Source organism: Botryllus schlosseri, chromosome 5, assembly GCF_051294905.1.
Source record: "Botryllus schlosseri isolate E-star chromosome 5, Bs_hap1, whole genome shotgun sequence".
Taxonomy (NCBI): Eukaryota; Metazoa; Chordata; class Ascidiacea; order Stolidobranchia; family Styelidae; genus Botryllus; species Botryllus schlosseri.
Window position 1 is genome coordinate 11,920,345 of NC_137240.1, and position 27,755 is coordinate 11,948,099.

The 27,755-nt window shown below is 40.8% G+C and overlaps 1 protein-coding gene across 1 annotated transcript; it reads left to right on the forward strand.

Annotated features, from left to right (window-relative positions):
* Nucleotides 1-7,693: 7,693 nt before the first annotated feature.
* LOC145439722 (uncharacterized) lies at nucleotides 7,694-25,432 on the forward strand. The gene is made up of 25 exons (XM_080317300.1): nucleotides 7,694-7,822; nucleotides 10,475-10,710; nucleotides 11,464-11,580; nucleotides 11,644-11,799; nucleotides 11,923-12,053; nucleotides 12,762-12,925; nucleotides 12,989-13,089; nucleotides 13,162-13,340; nucleotides 13,462-13,671; nucleotides 15,006-15,202; nucleotides 15,309-15,509; nucleotides 17,704-17,844; nucleotides 17,903-18,104; nucleotides 18,168-18,275; nucleotides 18,332-18,424; nucleotides 18,789-18,956; nucleotides 19,100-19,235; nucleotides 19,298-19,523; nucleotides 19,640-19,792; nucleotides 20,551-20,726; nucleotides 20,800-20,888; nucleotides 20,958-21,068; nucleotides 21,963-22,196; nucleotides 23,549-23,707; nucleotides 25,157-25,432. The coding sequence occupies exons 1-25, from the start codon at nucleotides 7,806-7,808 to the stop codon at nucleotides 25,298-25,300; spliced, it is 3,849 nt and encodes a 1,282-aa protein (XP_080173426.1). The 5' UTR covers nucleotides 7,694-7,805; the 3' UTR covers nucleotides 25,301-25,432.
* The last annotated feature ends 2,323 nt before the right edge of the window (nucleotides 25,433-27,755 follow it).

Consider the following 27,755-nt stretch of genomic DNA (forward strand, 5'->3'; position numbering starts at 1 on the left):
TACTGCAGGATACAATATCTAGTTCGCAACATTTTGTGGATAATAACCCGAGCTAGCATGACGGGAGTGTTTTAACGGGGGATTGAAATGAATTAGTGAATTAAAATAATCCACTGCATTCGTGGAAACATCGCTGGTGCATATTTTGCGCGAAGCGCGACGAAAAAATTCGACATTTGACATATTTTGTCGAATGCGAGGCCATTTTCTTCTGCGCCCCCATACCGCCCCCTGAGCCCAGGGCCCCCCATATCGCCCCTGAGCGTTTCCGCCCCCTTCAAAATCCAAATCGCCCCTTGAGGGGCGCTGGAGACAAGGTTAAGAACTACTGTTCTAGACAGTTGAACCAGTAGCATATTTATGAGTTCGAAATCAACGGAAACTTTACACGTTTGAGTATAGTTTGAGTACTATATTCCAAATTTGAAATCAATAGTTTCATATTATCGTAAGACCACTTGATGCCAGTTGTACCAGCTACAGGGATAGAAGCACATTGATTTGTATTGTGCGACAAAACAGCTTTTAGGCTTGATGCATTATTAAAGAGGCGCAATTCACAGTTCCCAATGTCTCTATGAGACCTTGAACATCGACACAATAGACCAGTGGTTCCCAAGGTGGGCGATTTGGCGGTCTAGGGGGGCGAAAATGACGAAGGGGGCGATAGGGGGGGCGAAAATGGACAAAGGGGGCGAAAATACCGAAGGGGGCGATAGGGGGGCGATGACGCGTCAAAACGGCTGACCTTATTTTTTTTAGTCAACCCACGAAAATTTAGTTGCAAAAGTGTCAAATTCGACATCGAGCCGAAAAGTTGACCTTTTTTTTTTTAGTCAAGCCGCCGGTGATTACAGTTTGTATGCCCAATTTTCGGTACACAAAATTTGGGGGGCGATGATCGGTGTTGAGCTTGAAAAGGGGGCGATGGGTCGAAAAAGGTTGAGAACCACTGCAATAGACTAAAGAGGGTTCGGAGGCAAAGAAGCGTGTGTATTCACTATCACGATGCATATACCAAGCAAAAGTGGTTTCAGTGCCAAGTATATGTTTGGCTTCTAATGTGGCACCTACACAATAAGAGCAGTTTCATTCGGCAAATTCTAATTTATGACAAGGTTATTTAGTTCAGCTTGGTTCAACTTTATGTAGCTGCTGATCTCCATCACACTCATGCTAAGAACATTCTTCAGACAAAGACTCTTCACCGAGAGAATCTTCTGCAACTGTTGGTAAAACTTTTGAAGACAATGGAGGTGTGACATCTGGCCCATGAGGAATCGGTCGTATTGCGCAAGTCAAATTGGATATCGAATTAGATGCTGATATTAGGCATTGAGCCAAAACAATTGCGCAAAAGTAACAATCTTTTCCATGTCCATGTGGCTCTCTCCAAGTCATTGGCACACCAAATGCTAAAGATTTTTGTTTTCAAATGCTTCACAGCCTCAATGTCGCGTTATTTTTCTCTCAGTGTGCTGTGCATACCTCTTCTTTACATCGCCTGGGCTCAGGTGGGTGTCTGATTTCAAAGACTACTCCAACTTGTTTCGGCGCCTTCCTATCTTCTCATTGTATCGCAGTCTTGCGATGTTGTGAAAAGAAGAAAATATTAATAAATTAACACTGATATCAAAAACTAGGCCTAGAATACTTACTTTTTTACATACTTACAAAAGGTTACTTTTACTTCTACTTGAGTATAAATTAACCCAGTTACTTCTACTTCTACTTCTACTAGAGTACCTATGGTAAGTACTTTGACCACCTATGATGACGTCACAATGGCTATAGCTATGACCCAACAGCAAGGAATACGTCACAGAACAGGCTGTTTTTGGCAATGAAATGCAAGATTTTAAATGACAGATTATAATAAATCTTGACGTGATAGAAAAAAGCGACTTCATATTCGTAATCACCGAAGGAAAATTGACTTACTAACTACCATTTTGGTCCGAAATAAAAAATGATGTCGACCAGTGTTATGTTTAAGCAGATTTATGCTACTTGAAATATTTCTTCGCGCTGGGCGCGATTTAGTACAACGAATATTGATGTTAATATGGGGATCACGGAACGCCCTCGCAAAAAATGCAATCAGAAATAAATAAAAATAACCATCATTTACTGAAAGAATTCTAATTGCAATCGCAATTATAAGATAACGGTATATTCCTAAAGTTGGTTAAGGCCATTTGGATGCTTTAGTCAAGTGTTCTAAACCTGGGAGTCGTTTGCCTTCATTCTGGGGATCGCGAAGATGTTGGACGTTATCAGCTTCCACAATAGGCCGTGAGTAAGTCTGGGCAAGCAGGACTTTTCTAGTGATCACGTATATCAATTTTTGAGCTGGACCGCGGAACGTTTTCAAATTGGAAATGAGGTCTCGTCCATAAAAAGTTGGAAACCGCCGGATATGGAACCTGTTGGTGCATTTTATAGTAATATATGGAAGAAACAATATTATTGACAGAATTCATTCACAAAATTTAACAACCAGATTCACATAGTAAGCCCCCAGGAAGTTGTATCGATTTCCCTATGGTGGGCCCCGGATCAGTGCTTTTTTGCGCGGAAGGGGGCTGAAAAAAAGTTGTTTAGTGCCTGGTTACAACACACAACCTGATAACCGCATCGACCAAACAGTATAGCGGGGCTGTTAAACACACGACCGGCGGGCCGGATACGGTCGGCGAGACGATTTCATCCGGCCTGTGAAGAAATCTGTTGCAGACCCAAGCAATCACCAGAGCTCACATTAGAGATGGCATAATTCAGAACCTATATGTTCCACTTCACTTCTGTATACAGTGGATAGGCGAAGCTTTTCTAGTGTGACGTCATATTGACCGACAATGTGTTCATACCGCATTATAACACCCGCTAGTAGGCGCTAAAGTAAATAGTGTCCGGAATGCACACTCTTTTCTCAACACTCACGTACGGTTACAATTTATGCTATTAACGACCTACATTTTATCGAATAAAATATTGCTTTTTGATCTATTCTTTTGGTCAGCCGGTTCTTATACATCATCACTCTTATTCTTAGCAAAAAGAGTGTGCATTCGCACCTAAAAGGTGGTACACGAAACGGAGCCTAACTCAGAATTGTATCTCGGCTCGGTTATATATTCTATACTTGCCTACGTGCATACCTTTTAATGTCCTCACCTGCAAGCATCATTTGGATCAAAATGTTATGTTTGATTTATGCCGCGGTGTAAGTCTGAGGTAGGTTGTCTAGGTTCTGCTTTCGTGTAGCGCGGGTGTACTTTCAAACCCGTATATCACGGGTGCATGGTACACTAGGGTGGAGTGAAAAATGAAATTTTTTGAATTTCAAAAAAGTGTCTTGATATGTGGTGCCAAATAGCAAATAAATAAATTCTATCATAATTTTGGGTTCATACACCCTCTAGTGGTCGTGCACTTTCACCGAACTAGCCGAAAACAGCCAATTTCACCATATCTTGATAACCTCTTACACTAGAAAGCTAGTTTTGGGCTTAAAAGATGTAGAACCAACATGTTTCTATCTCACTTCGATAGAACTTACACTTAAAAATGAACAGAAAAAAGTTACAAGCAAATTACTGATTTTATATGTAAAATTAAGCACTGAAGCAGTGTGTAGGATGCCAAAAGCGTGTAGTGATTGATCTTATGACTGAGCAACATACCCCATCAATTACAACTACTTTTCAAAACTTTCTCAAACAAATGAAGCCCCCTCCAAGTATAAATAGGGCTCGGGCATCGAATAGTGACTGCTAAAACTGTATTTACAACGGCGTTCATCGGTAGTGCGGCCTCGCGATATCGCTAAGTTTAAAACAGTGACCGTCAAGAGATTTCTTACTAACATGCTGTTGTAGGGTTCGTATCACATGCATCACAAACCTCCTGATTGAAAACAATAAAATTGCAAATCCTCATTCAAAACACAAACATCAATTCTGTATTGGAAACAGAAACAGTTTGTACTAGTATCACAGATTATCAGGCTGCAAAAACATTAATATCATGTTTAGTGTTGAAATATTTCATCTGCTTTTGAGACTTCAGTTTTTGTCTGATGAGGCCATCTCTACGTTTGAATCCTGAAACATGGGCAGATGCTTCAGTCACCACTGTCACATGTTTGTCCACTGCCTGGTTGTGGCAAGGATGACTGAGCTATAATGGTGATGATCTTTGGTTTTCCAGCTCGAGATCTGACTAGGTCGTGATTTCAGGCGGCTGTTCAATATCTTTGAAGTTTAAGTTGACAATTTGATGGAAAGATGTAGCCTCGATGTTGATAATTGGAATTTGGAAGAATCTGATTCTGGTGTCACTGTTGCTGTTTTGAGGTTTGGTTTCATTTATATATCCCACTTCAAAGTCGTCAATTGGAATTTGGTACGGTGTGGTTGATCTGCGCATAGCTGTAATCTTGGTAACTGCAAGTCTTCGGACGCTTTTCATCTCGTCACCAAGCATTCCCAGCATAGCATTTTCCGGGTGTTCAAAATAAGCATTTCTTTCTTCTCTCAGATAGTGCAAGAGAACGAATTCATGTATCAGGCAGCTTTGTGACACGGGAAACTATATTGTAGAAATTTTTTGCACCATCAACAATGGAATTGCGCATTTTTATTTCAAACCATGACACAAAATAGACCTTCATGCAGAATTGAGCAAGACAGTTCAGATTTCTCGATGGATGACTCTGTCCCACATGGTACCTTATAAATTTGGCATGTGAGAGTCAACCATCTTGTACGGACGATCAGTCTAGCCTCTAAATATTGCAGATCTGGTTCCAATTGATGAGTTTGAAGGGGCAACATTGACACAAGCATCAGATTCTTCCAAATTCAAATTATGAACATCGAGGCTACATCTTTTAAATTGGCAGCTTGAACATCAAACATATTGAACAGCCGCCTGCCGCCCTGCAATCAAGACTTTGTCAGATATCGAGCTGGAAAACCTAAGATCATCACCATTATAGCTCAGTTATCCTTGCCACAACCAGGCAGTGGAAAGACAAGTGACAGTGGTGACTGAGGCATCTGCCAATGTTTCAGGATTCAAACGTAGAGATGGCCTCATCAGACAAAAACTGAAGTCTCGAAAGCAGATGAAATCTATCAATACTAAACATGATTATAATGTTTGTGCAGCCTAATAACCTGTGATGCTACTACAAATGTTTTCTGTTTCCAATATAGAATTGATATTTGTGTTTTGAATGTGGATTTCCAATTTTTGTGTTTTCAATCAGGAGCTTTGTGATGCATGTGATACAAACCCTAGTGCAGCATGTAGGTAAGTAATCTCTTTACAGTCACTGTTTTAAACTTAACGAAATCGCGAGGCCGCACTACCGATTAACGCCGTTTTGGGTACAGTTTTAGAAGTCACTATTGATGCCCGACCCCTATTTATACTTGGAGGCCTAGAGGGGGCTTCATTTGTTTGAGAAAGTTTTGAAAAATAGTTGTAATTGATAGGGTATGTTGCTCAGTCATAAGATTAAGCACTACACGCTTTTGACATCCTACCCACTGCTTCAGTGCTTAATTTTACCTATAAAATCAATAATTTGCTTGTAACTTTTTTTCTGTTCATTTTTAAGAGTAAGTTTCATGGAAGTGAGATAGAAACATGTTGCTTTTAAGCCCAAAACCAGCTTTCTAGTGTAAGAGGTTATCAAGATATGGTGAAATTGGCTGTTTTCGGCTAGTCGGTGAAAGTGCACGACCACTAGAGGGTGTACGAACCCACAATTATGATAGAATTTATTTATTTGCTATTTGGCACCACATATCAAGCACTTTTTTGAAATTCAAAAATTTTCATTTTTCACTCCACCCTAATGGTACACGGGTGTGAAACACACGTTTTTCACGACGAGTTCGGCTGTGCCTCGCAAATACATTGAGAGAAAACTGTATCATACATCCAAATCACGGCGTTTCTAAAATACGTGATGAAACTTTCATCGTCAGCTACTATTGCTGCTACATGGTGCGGGTGATTCACAAAGCCGTTGTGTTGGTATACTACTTAGCAAACACGAGTGCTGGCCGCAGTCTATTCTACACAAGTCGGCAACTACCCGTCGTTGTAGAGTAGACAAATAATGATCATAAATAACAGGGAGACTGTTAAACGGGTCTGCGATCTTGTTAATTGAACAATTTAATACAATGAACAAACAGGTACCGCAAGCCGCAGAAGCGATACCGATATGAATTTTTATGCGAAATTGAAGAGCAAACCATATTCTGACACACGCGGGAATGCAAAGTGCTTGAATGCGAACGCACCAGTGTAAATTATATTATATTGGCAGATCTCAAGTGGTCATGGTCATCGCACAATACCAGGGAATACAAGCGTACAATATTGTTCTATGGAGTATTAATGATATATCAATATCAATTTTACTACATCTTTTCATCGTCAAAGTAGTCAATGATGTGACGTTTTTCTGTAGCGTTAATATTGAGATTCATGATATTTGTGTACCATGACATATTTAGCATTATTATATTCTTTATTCACAGTAAAACTGGTAAATATACAAATAATCCGGGCATTATTATTCTATTTATATTCTTTATTCAGAGTAAAACTGGCAAATATACACATAATCCAGGGAGCAACCTGCCTCCAAACGAAAATGGCGAGATTGGAGTAAATTATTAAATTTCAGTAATACAGTCAAATTGTTATTCCTAGGCAGTACATGAAGAGGTCAGATTACAGAATTGCGGTGGATGAAGAATTGGCAACGGTTGCAGAGCAGAGGTAGAGTTGATTGAAAATGAAGTATCGAAATCACAGAAATTATGCTGTGATTCACGTGCACAAGTGTAATTTTAGTTCAGTGGTGCATTCAAGGCCTTCCGACGAATATGCACACTGCACAGTGCCCAATAACGTGATCTTTTGGATCATGTTGAATCGAACGTTTCCCGGAATCTGTTGGATATGTCTCATGAGTTTTTTTTTGCTTACGGCACCTGTAGTGCCAATTATTATTATTATTATTATTGTGCACTGTGGAGTCATCAGCACATCACAGCTAATAGCTCCGGTGTCTTGTATAACTGCGTCGTTTTCTCGACATTATCTATTCCATAGTGTTAGGTATTGTATAACCTTTTTACGCCATAACTTATGCATATGTAGGGCCTATATGAATTGCCGGGAAAATAGTTTTGAAAAACTCATACATATGATTTTTATGCGATAGAAGTTTTCGCATATTTATCGACTTCTTGCCCCATTCGGTACATAAAATATTAGACGAGCAGATTGCGTTCAACCTGGGCCAGGGATATATAGAGCTCTATATATCCCTGCCTGGGTCTACGCATTACATAGGTTCCGATTCAACACATTCGCCACCAGGCAATCTGATCAAGTAGTAGAAACGTATAAGCTACGCATACGCAATATGCATGCAGAGACGTAAAGTCGTGGTTGTAAACTACGAACTCGGAGTCCGTCCATCGCCCATCGACCTTCGATCTTCGCCATGATCGCAAGTCAATTTAACATATTTGCAATCCATCGCCTCAAATCACGTAAACAGCTTTAGGATGGCTTCTCCGCCGTGCCACCACGGATTGTTTTGAACTCAAATTCCAATTGCAACACGACCAAAGTCCGCCGAGAAACCGAGTACACATATATTACACTCTCACATATTATTATAGATGCGATTATGCCTATACGTTCGCGTAGTTACTCAGCTGACTGGTGATTAGGCAGCAGGTCGACTTGTGTTCTTGATCGGCGAAATGAACGTTTTGGAAGAGTGAGTATCGTTTTATTTAAACTATTTCATATGCTTATTGCTTATGCTTATTGCTTATGCATGAAATGTGAAATTGTTGGAATACATTGGCCACCCCACAGTCGTCCAGTCCATGTCTGGAATACCATAGTCTCGTAGATCGCTGATAAGCGGAAATAACATTCATACTACCGGCACTCTACTGAGATGATTTATTGTTTTGCATTGTTATCGATGCTTACCTCTCACGATGAGCGTTATTTGCGTCGTTTATTGGAATCAAGGTAGACCACGCATTAGCCAAACACCACTGCGCCTTGAATGGCTAAAATTACCAGCTTTGCGGCCTACGATGCGTCGGTATATTATTTGACGCGACTGTTGATGTCCAATCCAATGTCCTAATTTAAAGATTCAGGACAAATGCAACGTTATAAGCAGGCCGTGTTATTTTTGGCATTTCAGGAGCCAGATGCCAAAACTGCCAAAAATAAAAATTTGAAAATGCCAAAAATAAGCAATTTTTGGCATATGCCAAAAATAACACGGCCTGCCAAATAGTGTATTCGTTAATGGTGTTGTGTTAACAGGACCGCGTTACAAGCGAGAAGAGCGTTTGTGAAAGGCAGGTTTCTTAATCTGGGTCCAGCCCACCCATTAGGGGTGAAAGCATGGTGTCCTAAATGGTGTGGGCACAGCGAGATTGAACGGCTGACTGCATTTGGTTTACGTCATACTTTCCATTTGTCCAAAGGCAATTTTACGACCATTTTTGACCGGCTTGTTGAGCACAAAATTTGATAAAACGGGTATCAATGAGAAGCTGCCGCAGTACTGATTATTAAAATATATATTGTATTCTGCTCATGGAACTGGAATCCCCAAAATCAACCACGATCTTTGCATTGTGATCGAGTTGAACATTGTGACGCAACAAATTGTCTGGCTATTTCTGAGCTGCATAGTCTCGTTTTGCCAGACAGTCTTGTTGCGTCAATGTCAAGCTAACCTTCCCAGGACTCTTCCATGCGAGTTGGTAATATTAAAGCCACTTGAAGTGACAAAAGTCCTCCGAAAATATATCGGTAGACTGAATGAGAAATGACAGTCGGGCCCTAAATAGAATGTGTTGAGAGACAACACAGGAAACTCCTGGAAAAGGATCGGGAAGAAAATTATTTCCGCGATGAGATCGATGGCACTGGCGAAGTGATCTCTTTTCATGATGCATGGCAGCCGGTTCGGCTCGGATTTTGAAGCTCTGAAAACCTTTTGTGGATGACTGGCAACATTCTTTCCCTCAACGGCTACTGTTGAAGCCGATATTTCCCAGATTCGCTGGGCGAGAAATGAATTTAGGAGAAACTTAGCTGACCTGAGTTTGGAAGCACTGTTACAGTGCAAACGATTTAAGTCTATTCAACAGCTGTAACAATCAGCTGTTGAGCGTGTTTGTTAGGCTTCTCTTTCTTTTTTTTGCTTATTGGCACCGATTTCGATGGATACTGCACATTTTGTGGTTTCGTTTGATATTATTAACCTATGAAATCGTTAGGTTTTTCTTATTGTTTGTTGGCACTGATTATACGTGGATGCTGCACATTTTGTGGTGTCTTTTGACAAACTAGCCCAAATAAAGCGTTTTTGTGACTAATTCGAGGCTGAAACTATCTATTTGGAGGACGATGCCAAAACTGCCAAAAATAAAAATCGAAAAATGCCAAAAATAAGTTATTTTTGGCAGTTTTGGCATATGCCAAAAATAACACGGCCTGGTTATAAGCGTCATTGAAAAGTATCCAACAACAGGTAAAGGACCCGACGGCAGGTTTACTTCATTTACCTTGTCAGTGCTGTAGTGTATCGGAGACTTGCCTTACTCAGCGCTGGAGAGGGTTACGTCATGCGTGCTGCCGTACCGATTCCTCTCGTAACGTTTGAAGATTATTAGTTTTAGGCCAATTTTGTTAACTTAGGCCGCAATTTCCAACATTCGGCTATTTCTGTAGAGCACCTTTACTAATCTGCGTAACACTTACGCTAATCTGCAAGCCTTCGCGGAACTCCAAATTTTTGCTGAGTCGTAAAATCAAAATATAACATAATACACATCTAAGTAACTACACATCTAATATATTACTATATGTTTCTGGTGTGCAAAATCAAGAGAGCGCTAAAAGAATAAAACCAGTTAGCTTTCTTGCGACAGGGAGCCGCTGTCGGGAATAAAAACTACAAATCATCCACAATGCCATCTAGCTACGCATCTAATAGGCTACTATAGACTGATATAGTGCATAAAATGAATTGTGCAATGTGCATCAACAGAGTGTTAAATGAACAAACCATTAAAATATAATATATATTCACACAAAACGAAAACATTATAATGAATAGTTATTGCAAAACAGTTTGACTTCTGCTGTTCCTACACAATTACACACCAAGCCTAATTTCTCGTCTGAGGCACAGCTCGTTGCGTCACAATCAAAAGTTCATTCATAGAAATGCACCATCGCTGTCTAAAACAAACATCGTCTGATCGATACGTTACTCTATAATTCTTTGATTGAGAGAACAGCTATATACGGTCACGCTATTTCAGGCTCCAGTCTCGCCCGACTCAAGTTCAGTACACAACCAAGTATAATATTCTTATACCATTTCTCCAAGATACGAATCCGGAGGATGTCTGCACGATATTTTCAAAGCGCAGGCTCAGCGCACTCCCCGGCAAATAGCCGTTGTGTTTGAAGGAAACTCCATAACCTTCGAAGAATTGGACAAAAAGACAGACCTACTTGCTGTGAAGCTGATATCTCTGGGAGCTAAAACTGATGTGCCTGTCGGAATATATATGGAGAAATGTATCGAATACGTCATCTCGTACATCGCCATTCTCAAAGCAGGTAAGTTTTAAAGCAGGGCTGGCCAACCTTTTCAGCCAAAGGGCCAAATTCGATTGACGAACATCTGCGCGGGCCACTATCCGCGCGAAGCGCGAAAAATTTTTGAAGTTGATAGGTCAATAATATTGTCACTTGACTATATTGTGGGCCTGCTGTATATCGTTGGGATAAGTTTGCGAGGGCTGGGGTATTCGGCGCATGGACATATCGATATCGAAAGCTGCGACCAACATGCGTTGAAAATTTCGTGCCTAGGTTTCATAGTCGACGGTCTTACTGCGAGCGCAAACGCAAGGTCGCATATGTTGAACGACACTCAATCTGATACATTGGGTGTTCTTCAATTTTCACAAAAGGGCAACAATTTTAAAAACAAGAAATCGAGTGACAACATAGTGCGCTAAGCTTGTAGAGAGTCGAAACTGATATTTTATTCATCACATCTCAAGTGTTGCGGCCAGACTAATCAAATTTTTGGTTGGCCTTGCAAGTTCACAATCTGTGCAATCCATCTTTGATGATATTAGGAATTTCGGAAATTACCTCGCGGGCCACTCAAAACCTTCTCGCGGGCCACGGGTTGGCTGGCCCTGTTTTAAAGGATGGACGCTTGACGGTCGTAGTTGCGTTTGCTTATTACTTTCGTGAGCAAAGCGTATTCTGTTACTGTACTTGTTGTAAGAATACATGGTAGTTAGTGGTCATAGTTGTACACGTTGTGTGGACCGTATTCCTTTGCTTATATTTTACCAGGAGCACCTTACATGCCACTTGACGTTACCTATCCATCTCACCTTCTTCTCGACATATTTGACGATGCGAAGCCAGCCTGTATATTGACTAGTAAACAATGGGAAGCTCGCATTACTGGTAAATACGCACAGTATACATACCTAAACTAAATGGTGTGCTTAATCGTGCTAATATTTATAGAGATTGCTGACGCAAAAGAAAGTATTTTCACCCTTTCTGACGGATGGTCGGAGAAGGTGTCCCTTAGTGAACGCGAAACGGCCCAACCGGCAAGGGCAAAACTGGATGATTTAGCTTATGTATGCTACTCTTCGGGAACGACCGGGAAACCGAAAGGTTTGTTGCGTGCTAATTATCTACCAGTTTAAACGAAATTACCTACGAATGAATATAATGGAATGATTTTACAATATGTGAACATGTGTATTGCTAAAATGATTTCCACGTATACATTATCAGGTATAATGTGTCCACACAGAGGTGCTGTTTTCTCTTACACGTGGAGGCACTTGGCTTATCCATTTGAAGAAGGCGAACGGGTTGCGTGTAATGTATTTTTTACGTGGGAGATGCTACGGCCTCTGCTGAAAGTAAGAGTGTTGTGCCTTTACAGACCATTTTGTTGGAAATCATTTTGATAGTAATGCAATCCACTCACAATGAGGTCCTCGAATGATTGTGCAATACGCTGCTGGAAGCAAACTATGTGAACGTGGGTATGTCTATAAATAGAGATAGTGCTTCTCAAGCGAGAATATGTTTTTTAGATTACGTGGTGGAAGGGCATAAGTATAGCAAAAGTAATCTGTTTTTCTCCTCAAGTAGAAGTAGAAGTAACTTCGTAAATTGCTACCGAATTACAAGTAGAAGTGGCATTGTCAGATACATGTCAAAACTTCTTCAAATGGAAGTAGCCAATGGATCTCTGAAAAGTACTCAAGTGGTCTAAAGGAGCAGATTTCATCGAAGTTTTGCGTACTATTAGGGGGTAATCCGAGGTGGCTATTTTCTAAACTACAAGATGTATTATCACGACTAACGCAAAATAACTAATGTCGCCGTAAAGGTGGGATCTTCGGAAATATAATCTCGTAGATGTTTCCGTTATACTTCATTAGGCCTGCTGACCACCTCTGAAAAGGGGTGAATTCGGGTGTAAATCGAAACATGAGACTTTACTGTTAATGTTAATTAGTATTGTCGTATTACATTTATCTCTGTCCGTAGACACGATACATTTTCAAGCAACCAATAACACGTTTACCGCAGTCGGTAACCTAATCTCATTACTTCATCAGGGTGTTACGATGTACATCATACCCGACAACGTGATCTATGATCCGGCTCTTCTGGTCCAATTCATGCAAACCAATGAAATTACCAGAGTCCTATTTACTCCATCGCTTTTGGAGACTGTGCTGGACACTGAGGGTATCAATGTGGATTCGCTAAAAAGCTTGAGGTACTGCGTATAAATGAATGCTTCGCGTGGTTACGAAATAAACATGCAATCGCCTTGCGACAGAATTGTGTGGTTTTGCGGTGAGGTGGTCACCATGTCTCTTCTTGGACGCTGCATGAAATCCCTGCCGTGGGTACAATTCCTTAATCTCTACAGTATTTCAGGTATGTCTTCTTATCTGATTTACTTACTGATTTGAAATTACCAAGGTACTTATATGTGAAATCTCACTATAGAATGTCATGATGTTGCCGCGGCTGACTTGTCCAGTTTCTGGACGAGCAAAATTATAAAAGGCAACAGCGTTGGTATGGAGAAGAAAAAATTTGCACCTGTTGGTACTGTGCTGCCTGGGGTTTGCATAAGTGTTCGGAATGAAAACATGGAAGAACAACCACCTGGTGTGCCCGGAGAGGTAATTCTGTCAAACGTTGCATTTTAGGCGAATAACGATTACCTGTATTACGTCTGTCGCCCGAAGGGTGCATAATAATAAAACCAAGTTTACGATATAATAATATAGCAATCTTTCCTAGATTTACGTTGGCGGACCTACACTTGCACGCCAGTATCTCAATCGACCCGAAATTAACAAGAAAAGGTTTCTCAACATCCAACAAGGCAACGGAACGATACGACTGTACAAAACTGGCGATTGGGGGCTGGTTTTATCAAACCGAGATCTCGAAATATGCGGACGATGCGATTCAATGGTTAAGATCCGTGGATTCAGTATAGAAATACAGGTATATCAAAGTGAGACATGTGTTGTAGTGCCGTCGTCATTTCGATATGATGTCATTCTTTAGGAATCATTAAGTTTCAAATTGACTGTTCAGTGTTCACAATCCGATCCATTCTCCCAAACCGGTTTGAGGTCTGTCTTTTTATAAGCAAACTTGATAAATACTGCTTTCAAAAGTACGTTCATGATTTTGTACCACCCACCAGTTATTCAAACTTGATAAAGTTTCTGTAACAGACTAGTTAAACTGGGCTGAAAGTAATGTTACGGAATATTTCAGAAGAACCGTAACTGTTGTCTCACAAGTTACCCCTATGCCTCGGGTATGTGAGTGGCGCAGTGTGTAAATCGCCCGCGCTGCGACACCAATGGTGGTTGGTTCGAAGCCTTGTTCGGGCTAGTTTCTATGTGTCGGATGTGTATCTGGGCTCCTCGTCGCTGATCCCGCTGTTACTGACAATGTAAACGATTACGAAGCAATTGAAGAACGATGCAAAAAGAAAAGGTCGAAGATACTATAAAGACAATGTCATTGAACTGTACAATATCCAGGGTTGTAACCAAGCCATAAAGTTCCGAGTCACAAGTCAATCTCAGTTTTATAGTTTTGACTCGAGTCAAGTCGAGTCATTTTCAATTCACCACCGAGTCAAGTCGAGTCCAAGTCATCGAACAGAGGTTCGAGTCCGAGTCATGGTGTTATGACTCGAGTCCGAGTCCAAGTCAATGTGTTGACTTCTCAGTTTCCAGTTTAACTCATGTTAAACCAACTTTTATAACTATGTTTGGTGATATCGAATGGTTCGCATTTATAAAATACTAATTTTCCTCATTTTTAACAGTTTCCTATCGTATTTTCAAATACCCGTACCAATACATGAAATCCCAATAGGGTGGTTACTTTACTTGTTCTTCGAAATTACAATGAAATGTCGGTCTTGGCCGTCTGAATCTCGAGTCATGTGACTTGGTTCGAGTCATGCGCAATGACTCGAGTCCAAGTCGAGTCAATACACAGATTGACTCGAGTCGAGTCATTTTTGTAATTTGAGAAAATGACTCGAGTCAAGTCGAGTCATCAGAAAATCGTGACTCGAGTCTGACTCGAGTCGAGTCATGACTCGAGTCATTACAACCCTGACAATATCCATGCCGTGGTGCACAAGGCCTAAAAAGGCATTAAGCGCCGCTGAAATGCCTTGAATTAATTAATAACTCCTATACCTCCGTAAACACCGATACAATAGTTAGAGCGGCTTTTTTGTGAACCTGAGAAATTACGGTACTGCGCTTTCAGGAATCTAATCCTGTCCGACATTTTACTCATTATTCCAGGCGGTGGAGAACGCAATTCTGCAAAGTGTCAAGGTCAATGCATGCGTCGTCCTCGCTGTAGGCGAAGAAGGCACCGACAAACAATTGGTCGCGTATGTTGTCCCCACGCAAGAGATGACCGCAAAAGAGTTGCGGTCCGACTTGAAACAGAGGCTTCCAAACTATATGATTCCCGCTCACATCTTGTTCCTCAAGCAGTAAGTTTATCGAAACTATAACTCACGTAATCTAAAGATACATTATCCTCTGACACTGACATTTTACGATGCTAGACCTCACGTCTCTTATCAAATCGAATTTCAGTATTCCGATGCTTGCTGCGACGGGAAAGTTGGACAAAAAAGCCTTGCCATCCATCACATCGTCAAGCCAAGGAGCGGGCGGTGGATTTCAGGCTAACGAAAAACCGCCGACCGAGACGGAGAGAATCATGAGGAAACTGTGGAGTGAAATTTTGCAGTTTCAAGTCAGCGATATGGAGGAAAGTTTTTTCGACCTTGGAGGGTATGGTTATACCATTACATTTCATATCAGGATGTAAAGTACTTTACCGTCAAAACTCTATAATAAACAGAGGTATAATAGTCAAAGTAAGCGTTGGTTCGCAAGTAGAAGTAGAAGTAACGCCGTAACATTCTACTTATATACAAGTAATAGTAGCAATTTCAAATACATGTCAAAACTACTTCAAGTGGAAGTATAAAATGAAGGTATGAAAAGTACTCAAGTAGGCACTTTTGAAAAGTAGATTTATGGTCGAGCGCTTCAGTATACCCTTAGCGCAGTTGATTGGTGGTATGTATGTATGTAGGTATGTATGTATGTATGTAAGTATATATTGTATAGGGTGGGGGGGGGTGATTCTCGGCAAACTGAGGCCTTTTGCACCATGCCTGTTTACTCATGGAACTGGTGGTAGCTGAATTATGCATCGTATATAGGTTGAATCCTCGAGACGCGACGCAAAATAGCTAATAACACTACAAACAGGCGTAATTTTCGGAAATATATTTGGTAGCCATGATACAGGCGCTGGTTCACCCATGCGGTTGTTATGAAAATTTCACGCATAAAAGTAATCCAAACATATCACCAAACTACTTTCTACGTTACAAAATCTTAATTGTATAAAGTCAGTACTTTGCCGAAAAATAGTGTTGAGTAGAATTTGAAGTACTCTAGAGCAGTGGCTCTCAACCGCCGATCCGCGGACCGGTGCCGGTCCGCGACGACTTTTCTGCCGGTCCGCGGGGTATATTAGATTTTATTCCTTCATTTCAAGAGGGAAGGAGGCTTGTCCGTTGATAAAACATATAAAACGTCAAATTTTAAACTGCTGCAGAACTTCGTGAGATAAGATTAGGCTCGGAAACATGTTCGATTGACTTGAAGTTCAAGGTGTCTCCGGTGACCACATACGAGCAAGCCAATGAAGAATGTTTCGTCGCGACCTCTTCGTCGATGCATCTTAAACATTTAATTACGAACAAAACCCCTAAAATGTCACTCTCTAGTACAGGGGTGGCCATCCTGCGGCCGTAGAAGAAAGTTGTTGAGGCCGTGGACAAGTAATTCAATTAGTATGTGTTGGTGACAGTCGACAAAAAAATTCAATATACGAATTGACTCCCGATTTTTTGATATATTTTAATCATTCTTGAAATTTTCTTCGCGCCTGGAACGATTCAATGAGACTTCATTTTTCGATTTTATTATAGTCGTAGTGCCCTTGGCATTCAGAGCCCCACAATACAGATGTGAACAGCGGAGGAAATGATGCATCGCCCGCATATAGAAATACCTGTACTGGGAATCGTGCGCTCCTCACGAAAGAAATTTGTCTCTGGTATGTTTGGGAGATTCCGATATCTTTCCACTATACCGACAATCCTGATGGGAGGTCAAGAAAAAAGAACACGCAACGAAGTGACAATAATAACGATTGGCGCACCCGAAGATGCATCATCATTTATGACTTGTCCTTAATTTCCGAAAACACTCTCTCCAACTCCAGCGATGAATCTAATCGCATTGGCTGAGAAAGGATAAATATTTTATAGCAATATAAGAACTACGAATATTATTGACGAAATTCATTCGTGAATCGAAAGAATTTTCCGCGCTTTGCGCGACTATTACCGTCCCCAATAATTAGTCATAACATGACCAATATGTAGAGATTTCGGTGCGTACAGTAAGACGATATAAAAAGGTAGATTAGCCCGGAATTATATAGAAATGGACATGGTCAGTTTAACGTGGGAATTTCGCGTCCAGTTAGTTCGTTACTATTTCTTGGAATGCGGCCGTAGGCCATATAAAGTCATCGAAATGCGGTCGCGAATAGCACAAAGGTTGGTCACCCCTGCTCTAGTACCATACTTGCAGAAAAACGCCTGCAGACATTACATTTTGTGATATTTCAATTTTTAAGGTCCACCGGTCCGCCTAATATCTTTTGAAATTTTACCGGTCCGCGAGGTGAAAAAGGTTGAGAACCACTGCTCTAGAGTACTTGAGTAAGCGGTACAAGTAGAGCAAACCTACTTGAGCACTCTAAAAAACTAGAAGTAGTTCGTGACTAACCACCTCTGATGATAAATGAGCGATTGAATATACAGACTAAAACTAGGGCTACTTCACTGACATGACGTGATGCACTTTTTATCAAAAGATATGTTTTGTGCAATGTACGCAGACATTCCTTGCTTGCCGCTCGCTTGATCGGGAAAATACGAGAAGTTTTCGATGCGGAAATCGATGTCAAGACGCTTTTCGCCAAGCCGACTATTGCCGAGTTGTCTGAGCTCATAGATTCAAGAACAGCCGATACTACGAGGTACGGCGTTTTCGAATTACTACATTACAGTATCCTACAAGCGCAATTCACTGTATAGCTTAGTTGTGGAGCGCGAGGTTGACCTGAAGAAAGAGGTATCGCTGAACGCTGTTCCCGAAGTCAACCTCGACATTCAGCTGCGGGCATTTTGGCGATCTGTCAATTACGGGCATCGATGGAGGAGGGGGCGTGTCCTTCTTACCGGGGCTACAGGATTTATCGGGGCGTACATTCTCCGCGATCTCCTCACTCTTACAAAAGTAAGAGCACCATCGTAACATCACAGACACCACCTATTAATCTGCGTTACTATTTTGTTGCAGACGAATATTTACTGTTTGGTGAAAAAGTCGAAAGACCATCAAGGAATAGAGCGGCTGCGCAAAACGATGGAGTTTTATGAATTTTTCAACGATGACAATTTCCGTGAGGTGTCGAATGTGCATTTGCACTCCCGGTTTCAATGTTTTAAAATGCAGTTTTGCAGATCTTCGAAGACAGAGTTCATGTGATACATGGTGATGTGGCTTTGTTCGAACTTGGAATGGAGGAAGAAGACTACATGCACTTGACACATGAGGTATATAGATCTCCGAATTTGCGTATCAAGTTACCCACTGATTCACACTCGCCTTTTGTTGCCATCAGTCCTATTTTAAAGACTTATGCTCATAAATATTGTAATCCAACATCGATCCACGCGTATGTTTATCCTCATAAGTCATAACTCTCGGTAAACAATCGACAGAAGTTGCATTATATCGAACTGTCACTAAATATACTGGTAGCGATTCCGGACGCAGGAAATATTAATATTAAATGTCAATTCTATTAGGATCTCCCAGATTCTGTTTTTATGTAATATGTATGCATTGTTTTTTAGCAACAGCTAGGCGTCGATATGTTCATATCCGTATCCAAAATAATATTAATTGTTATTTCAGATCGATTTTGTAATACATTGCGCCGCTTACGTGAATCTTATTTATCCGTACGATGCTTTGAAAGGAGCGAATGTCTATGGAACGAAGAATGTCTTACTTTTTTGCTCAGTTGGCAAAGTGAAAGCTCTTCATTACATCAGCACGAACGCGGTGTTTCCCATTGACGAGGTACTAACTTTTGATTACCTTAACTTTTGATCTAAGACGAAGTTTCCAATGAAAAAGTGTTCATCGATTCACTTCCCTTGATTTCATATTGATTTCCAATCGGATTATTCAGACTTCAGTTGATGGATTTATATGTATTGTAGAGCGACTGTAAAGAAGACACCTCTGAAGCGATGTGGGACCGTCTTGACAATGGATACTCACGCAGTAAATGGGTCGCAGAACAGTTGGTATTGTCTGCCTTACGCAACGGATTGCCTACAATAATATACAGACTCGGTAGATAGTTGGAAGTCGCCAAATTATAAAACTGCTATTTCGAAGGTCCTTGTATTTCATAGGAAACGCGGGGGGAGATCGGGTTAACGCCGGGTGGAACCAATCGGATTTTAATCTTCTTGTCCTACAAGCGTGCTGCATGGCAAAAGTTTGGCCGACTATGACGTGGAGTGTCGAAATGACGCCGGTTGACTTCATCAGCAAATCTATCGTCACGTTCAGTCAAAATTTCAAGATCGCCAAGCACAAGATATTTCATTTGATCAACGCTAACAGAATATCTTCAGAGTAAGTTATACATATATAGATGATATACTGCAGACCTTCTGTCAATATTATTGGCACACAAGAGGTTTCAATTTCTGAAATAAGTAGATATATTTTATTGGTAATAATTTTCGCAGAAAACTGTGCGATATTCTGATTGAGGAAGGATACGAGCTGACCAAAGTGCCTTTCGAGGAATGGTGTGACAAAGTCTCGTCCATGGACGAACCTCAACTCCGTGAAGGTCAGCCTTCCGTGAAGCAGATGCTGAGGACCGTCACCGAATCTAGGTTAGTTAATGAGTTTTACACGATACACGATAATCCCATTCAGATATAATTTTCATCTGTAGCTGACCGTGGCTAGGGTTGCATTTGAGATAAAAATCAATTCAAAACAAACATGTTTAAAACGGGGCCCATGTTTTTTTTCAAGCCATGACGTCACAAATATTCAATTGTGATGTCATAGTGGATTGGCATTGACAATTGAAAATACAAGGTAAATATAGTTCATTTGACAAAATATCTGTACCATACGCGCTGAACTCTAATTCTCCCTAGGTATGCGGGATCGATGACGTCACAAAGGGATGACATCATAGTGCGTCAGAGTTGTCGTTCACAAATTTAGATGGGTAGTCACTAGTCACTATAACTGTTGAACCGACTATTTTGAGGGTTCCAACTATCCCATAATGTCGATATACCTCGGCTAAATTGGGCGGTAATGGTCCGTAGGCTCAAACAAAATGTTTTTGGAAAGTATCTACACAATTATGGCATAATTTTACAACCTAAAAAGAACACAATTTTGTTTTGAAAAAGGCCTTTGTTTTAAATGCAACCCTAACCATGCTGGCTGAGAAAGACGCATAAACTCAACGATCGTTTATCAAGTGTATCATGTATAGGTTATATATATATACATCGTTTTTCGTATTCTATTAAAGATGTATAGACGAAGTCTATCTGTATAAGTGTACATGCAAATCACATAATATTATCAACTCGTTCCCAAGCTTATGGGTGATTTGAAAATATTACAGAGATTCCTCACTATTCTTCAACGACGCGACTTTCGACCAAACCGTCTTCACCGAAGTCGCGCGAAGCGTGATGGATGAAGAATATCCCAAAATTGACTCGCTGCTCATCAAGACGTACATACGCAATCTTTCAAGGCGCAGGATTTTGGTCAGACCGCAGAGAGAGGCGAAATTGCGTAACTACATTTTTGTTTTCGTTTAAAAGTAGTTTTGCTTATAGTTATGCCTTTGACATGTTCGATATTCTAGCCCTCCAAAGCAAGGTAGCACTCATTACCGGGGCTTCAAGTGGCATAGGAAAAGCGGTTGCGGAGCAGTTAGCCATGGCCGGTGCAAAGGTTGGATATATTGATATCCCTTGCGCTTAGTCATTCCTAAATTCCGAGTCTCATCTTTTGCTGAATTAGGTGTGTCTATGTGCCAGGAGAGACGAAAGACTTTTTGAAGTGCGCGATGGGATCGTGCGGTCGGGTGGATTTGCCAAGGTTTATAAACTAGATGTTTCAAATCGGCAACAGGTGAGCTGCTGATCTGTAGATATCAATATCATAACTAGATCTCATTACTATAGAACTAGAAATACTAGAACTATAGATATCTCTAATATTAGTAGAAGATGCATTTTCGTGATACCTCGAGGCCCGTCCACCGTCCCTCCACTTGGTCTTTAACAATGTAGGCATTGTTATACAGACCACTACGTAATAAAACATGTGAAACTAACAGCGCATCCAAGTCATATATATCGCAGGATTGCCCCGCACCTTGAGACGGTTACTCAGGAATTATATATACCTGCTTCAGTGCTTCCCGTTAGACAGAGTACTCGCCCCGACATATTCGAACGAATGAAATGAATGTCGATTTATTACAGCCGCGGCAGCGCAATCAGTAATACGTTGGTTAAACTAATGACGACTCAACAAGACTCATATGATCTAATCTGCGTAAGCGGTGTCATGAAAAATGTCTAGAAGTCGGCAGATACGGAATCATAATAAAAAATATCAGCATGCTGTAAATGACCGTTGTTGTCGAAATGAATACCTTGAATACCTCAAACAAACAAACAATACTGTTCCGTGGGCTTAACACATTCCTTCTTAGCTCACGCAGTATACAACACCCCCTTTTGTCGATGTTTATGGCATACACCATGTGGCTTCATATTGTATATGGGCCCACTTTTACCGTAAATCGATTTGGGTATAATTGCGTATTCAACAACAAAACCCTGTAGAAGAATTTTTAAATATCACACCGTATATCACGCAGATGTACGTTGTAACTTTCGTTATTTTTAGTTGGGTAGTAGATCTGCGTCACACTGATTCCGTAACGTGCTTAACTGCTGCTTATGGATTTCAGCTGATATCACTCGTAATCAAAACAAATATTTATTTCATCTATAGTTTATCGACGTGGCCAAGAAAATCCAAGATGAATGCGGACAAATTGATATCCTCATGAACAACGCCGGACTGATGTATTATACTCACATTCATAATTTCATGCAAGATGACTGGGACAGAATGGTGAACGTGAACTGCATTGGAGTTACAAATAGCTTGGCGGCCGTGTTGCCAGGCATGTTGGAACGGAAGACTGGCCACATCATCAACACTTCATCCGATGCAGGAAGACGGGTAAATTCTCAATAATTAAAGATAGTTGATTACATTTACCATCGTGATTTTGACGTTACTATATACAACTGCCGATGCGTCTTCTTGGCTCTCGGATCAAAAAGTAATGATACTTTTACGAATGGTCTTGTAAGATCATGTATGTACAGAAATCGAATTATAGTACGGCCATTGTGTATATACTGTACAAGTGTGCATTATCTTAATACCTGTATCGTTATTCGACAATGGTTCGTGATCTATATTGTGACCGATAGAAGGGTTTTTCTGAATTGACACTTATATCAAGCTAGATTAGGGGCGGGCAAACTACGGTTTTGTCCGGCCCCCGAAACCCTCAAGAAAAATATTGATAAAATGCGAACTAAAAAATCTCATTATTGCGACGACTTGACTAAACTTTTTCTTAATATATTTCACCATGACAATCATAAGTTATAGTCTTACTATGATGTTTATATCGTATTCTTTTTTTGCTGCCGCAATAGCTTGACCTCAAGGCCACGCATTTTTAAAGGTTTCACTTGCATCACAGAAAGTCGAAACAGAAATGACGTAATTCGGTTCACGAGCGTGATTTTGAATTGGAAACTCCAGCAAGTTTATTACTTTTGGTGCTGTGCTTGGAAAAAACGATTCGCGCGTGTGTTAGGTAGATTCGTCCTCGATATGTGTAGGAGTATTTTATCTTTATATTATCAATCTAGTGTAGAAATATATTTAAAGGTAACCGGTTATGATGGTGTCAGCATTGTGTGTCCTGGAGATAAAGCAAAACTAGAATCAGCACATCTATGAACAGATCGTTGCCCACAGATTCAGATTTTCATCCTCTGTTGCAAGACTCGGCACAACCGACTTTCTTATCTAGAATTAACAAATTGACTACTGAGGACGACCAGCTTATAAGATCTTGCCGATATATTTGACGCGTATATTTAGTTTGTTTTAAACACATTTATATTATCTCCATATTTCCTAGGTCACTATATGATTCAATAAATAAAAAGCCCTTTTGGCTAATAATCACCATTTACTATAGTGAGGCCCGCGAATGGATTCAGATGTTGAATGCGGCCCGCGAGCCAAAAAGTTCGCCCACCCCTTAGCTAGATTGACCCCAGCGAATATTCTGGAGATACATCACTGTTTACAGTGCGCAGTGTTCATGGCTTTCAACATCTCCGCAATCCACAGTGTACGCAGATTGACAGAGTTAGAAGTAATTGAATTCGAAAGTATCGTAACTTTGAATAATTTTGTAACATCAAACTTTAATCCCGATATTGCTAAAAGTACCTTTTACAGGGTAACATCTTACACGCATAGATACAATGAATATCTTCATTCAGGGATTCGCCGGCTTGGCGGTATATTCCGGTACCAAGTTTTTCGTCGAAGGTCTCTCTCAGGCTTTGCGTCACGAGGTTAAAGATAAAGGCATCCGGGTTACTTGCATACAACCTGGAGACGTGAAAACAGAACTGCTCACGCACACCAACGACCACGACGTAAGTTGGCCCGTGTACATGCTGCGTGACAGATTGATATAGACTAGCGGTCAGTGAGAGTCTATACGCGAAGCATCTAGTCCAGAACTGGTGCTTGCGTGAACCAGTGTTGCCAAGTCCGGATGGAAGAAAATCGCTAAAACTGGTGTCAAAAATCGCTAGATGTCGCTAAATATTGAGAAAAAAGCGCTAAAAAATAGCGCTAAATCCGCAGTAATTGCTTAAGGTGTCAAATTGAACCATAATATCAATACATTCTTCTCAGCTATATTTTACTCGTCTGGGGCCAAAGTCACTTATCATATTTCTAGTTCATACCACGTAATAGTCATCTCTAAGCGGAGCAAAACGTGCAGTGCATTTCGATAAAGCATATCGCTTTGCGCAATGATCGCTATACGCGTGACCACTGACCAGGTTTGCAGGCATAACCGCTCACTAAATAAGCCTGCCTTGCTCGATGCGTCCGTGAATACGTGATGCGATGTACCGTGGAAATGCGCTTGACTTCTCTAAACTGTGAGTGAGTACTTGTACACGACATGCGACTTGACCCGACACTACACGACTTGAACCAGGTTTGTCAGCCACTATAAGTGGAGACCTTAAGAAAATAATCCGAGGACCAACCCGGGCTATGAAATTTAATGAAGTTGGTCTTGGGCGAGGGCTGGTGTCGCATTGATTCCGATAATGCGGATTGAATTCTTGTCGGGACAATGGAACGACCTCAGAACAGCCCCCAGAGTCTGAAATCGGCATTGATCAGAGCAATCACTGGACGAAATTGGTCATTGTTATGTTCATTGTATTGCGACGGTGCCATTGTTGGAGCAATGCCGGTTTTTAGACTTTGAGGGCTGTTTCGGCGCGCGTGCATAGCCCTGACGAGATTTTGGTTTGTGTTTTCGGGGTCAATGCGGCACTGGCTTTCGATCGGTGCCAATTATATTAAATTTCAGCGCTCAGGTCGCCAGATGTAGCACTGCCGATTATGTTACTTTTAGATTACTGAGCAAGAAGAGACACTGTTTGCCCATGCGTAACCGACAGGAGTTGCGTATCTATCCGTAGGTTAGTAATCTATAATCATAGTGTTCTTAGAACACCATGCAATATTATGTATCATCGGAGTCCGCACTCTGGTGGCCGGTGTAGCCAATGCAGTCGTCGACCAGAACTGATCTTTATTAGTTATTTTCGGTAAAAAAGCGCTAAATACTTCTTCAAAAATCGCTAGATTTATCGCTAGGCGCTAGATCCATATTTTTTGGCGCTAAACCAGATGAAAAATCGCTAGATCTAGCGCGAAAATCGCTAAATTGGCAACACTGGCGTGAACTGGACAAGCCTATTACACACGCTAATTAATATACATCCGATCATTATCTTGCTTTCGCGTTGTCAATGTCAGAGTCCACACTGATTACTGACTATTGTCACATGCAGGCCAAAGCGGCGTATGATGGAAGTGGATCGTGTCGCATATTGGACCCTGAAGATGTCGGTAAAGCCGTACTCTACGCTGTCACCCAACCAGAACACGTCGGTGTAAATGAAATTCTAATTGAACCGCGGGAAAACCCAATCTAATCAGGCCTATAAACTGTTTTATTCACTTGCTATGCTTTTTAATTGTTCATGTCGCCTTACGATTTCGCATAATCTTCAATCAACTGTGACAAGTCATGTACCGATATATGCAATAAGATACATACTGTGAAATATGTGCAAGAAATTGAGAAGATGTGTCATAGACAGCTTAGCAGCTATAGTTGCTTGTTCGGATAGTCCAGTGAAACGGTAGCAAGGAGATTGCGATAACGGGAATTCTGGTCATCTGCCTAAAGTAATGAAACTTTTTATCTCGAAGTCGTTGTTGTTTTTGGTATGCATGGTATTTCGACTAGGTATTTCTCAGAACGCCACATCACGACTACAACAAAGAGAGTAAAGAACTATGCTAACTTCTATGGTAGTGACGCGCAGGTTAGAGCCAATGTTTTTGTGGTTTATATGTTCTATCTATAACTATAGCTGAAAGTCATTTGCGATTTGGCTATGATGGATGTGTGTGCTCCGTAAGTGATTGGTTCTGTTCGGTAAAACCACGCATAAATACTTGGTTTCGTGTAGATGTATAGTAACTAACATTGACATCAAGGTGCGAAAGACAGAGCGTGCAATATGGAATACCATCGTTGCCTTTTCCTCGTTTTATGATCACGACCGTTCGGATTTTCGTAAAAAGAATCACGTTTTAAATGTTAAAGACTAGACGAAATCGCTACGTTCATGTGTCAGTACCAGAGTTGGATCAATTGTAATTTGTAATTGTAATTGAATGTAATTAATTACATTTTTCAATGTAATTGTAATTGTAATTGAAGCATTTTTATTTTGTGTAATTGTAATTGTAATTGTAATTTGACAAAAATTTTGCTCAATTACAATTTCAATTACATTAAATTGTCATTGAGACCTGACAAGCACAACATAAAATAATTGACTTATAATGCATTCTCTTTAAATGTCGACAAGGAATTTGGTGGATCCATCCGCGGAAGCCCTTGACTGCGCCCTTGCCGGCGAAGTTTTTTTATTTTTACCGCTATGCTGGCCTCGGCTGCCATTGTATACAATTTTTAGATTACTAACCAACGGATGGATTCGCAACACGTGACTCACGATTGAATACGCCGAGAAGCGAACTGCTGAGCCGGCTAAAAGCAGCAGAATTGATAGTCCCATAGCTGGCGATCCAAGCGTCGAAATTTGTTATGTATGGTCCTAATCGAAAGCTAGTGTCGCACTGATTCCGCAATAAAAGTATATTTATAGGCAATGGTACCATCCCAAAATAGTCGTGAAAGTCTGGGAATCGGCATTGTTCTGAACAATCGCTGGGCGTAATTGGTAATTGTTGTGGTCATACTGCTGCAGCGCTCTCACTTTTCAGAACAGTCGGCCTTAAACGGCTATTTTGGAGCAGTTACATTGCCCTGACGAGATTTTATTTTGTATTTTCGGAATTAGTACATCAATAGCTTACGATAAAGACCAGATGCATCAAATTTGGACGCATGGATCGCCAGCTCTAGGACTACAAAGTTTGCTGCTTTTAGACGGCTCTGCAGTACGTTTATCGGTGCATTCATCCGTGACTCACATCTTGCGTATCTATCCGTGAGTTGGCAATCTACAATACGATTTCAGATCACGATGCTGCATCATTACTTCGTCTGGCTAACGAACCAGACCACTGGATATTATATAACGTCTTATCTGACAAAGCACGGTGAGGACGAGCATATCCAGCCAACCAGAAGGTTCAATAGCTATTCGGGTGAAATAAAGGGAGCGGACTCGTGCATCAGCTGCGGCAGGCCGATTGCATTCACGAACCAAAGATCGGTATGTACCTGTATGCAATGTCAAACTGAAAACTGTATTATACAGGCGTGCTGCAACACGAATGATCAATTCATCGTGACGGGCGAACAATTAACTAACAATACAATACGATTGTTGATATACAATGTTCTTTCCAATTCTCTACTAGTTGCTGACGATTACCCCTGACGAGTGTCAGCCGAAAATATTCGGGTTCATTTCAATATGAATATACTATTTAATTGAACAATACAACAATAATCTGCGGGACCTGCAAAAGCGAATGCCAAATATCTAGCTGCTGTGGCAACCTAATCCGAAATGAGGATGCCAAGTTTTACAAATCGTGCGCAAGGTGCAGGAAATCGAAGAGGCAAAAGTCCGCAAACATTAACAAGTAACGTTCATTATGGCAGGTCCGAATATTTTTAAGATTCTAACAATCAATGTCAACGGAATGAATCTAGACCAGGGGTGGGCAAACTTTTGAGCTGACGGGCCGCATTCAACGTCTGAATCCATTCGCGGGCCGCACTATATAAAATTGGGATTATAAACCAAAACGCAATATTGGTATTTGATTATATAGTGAGGACATGGAGATAATATATATGCTTATTTAAAATATTCCAAACATTGGTTTGATGATATCGTA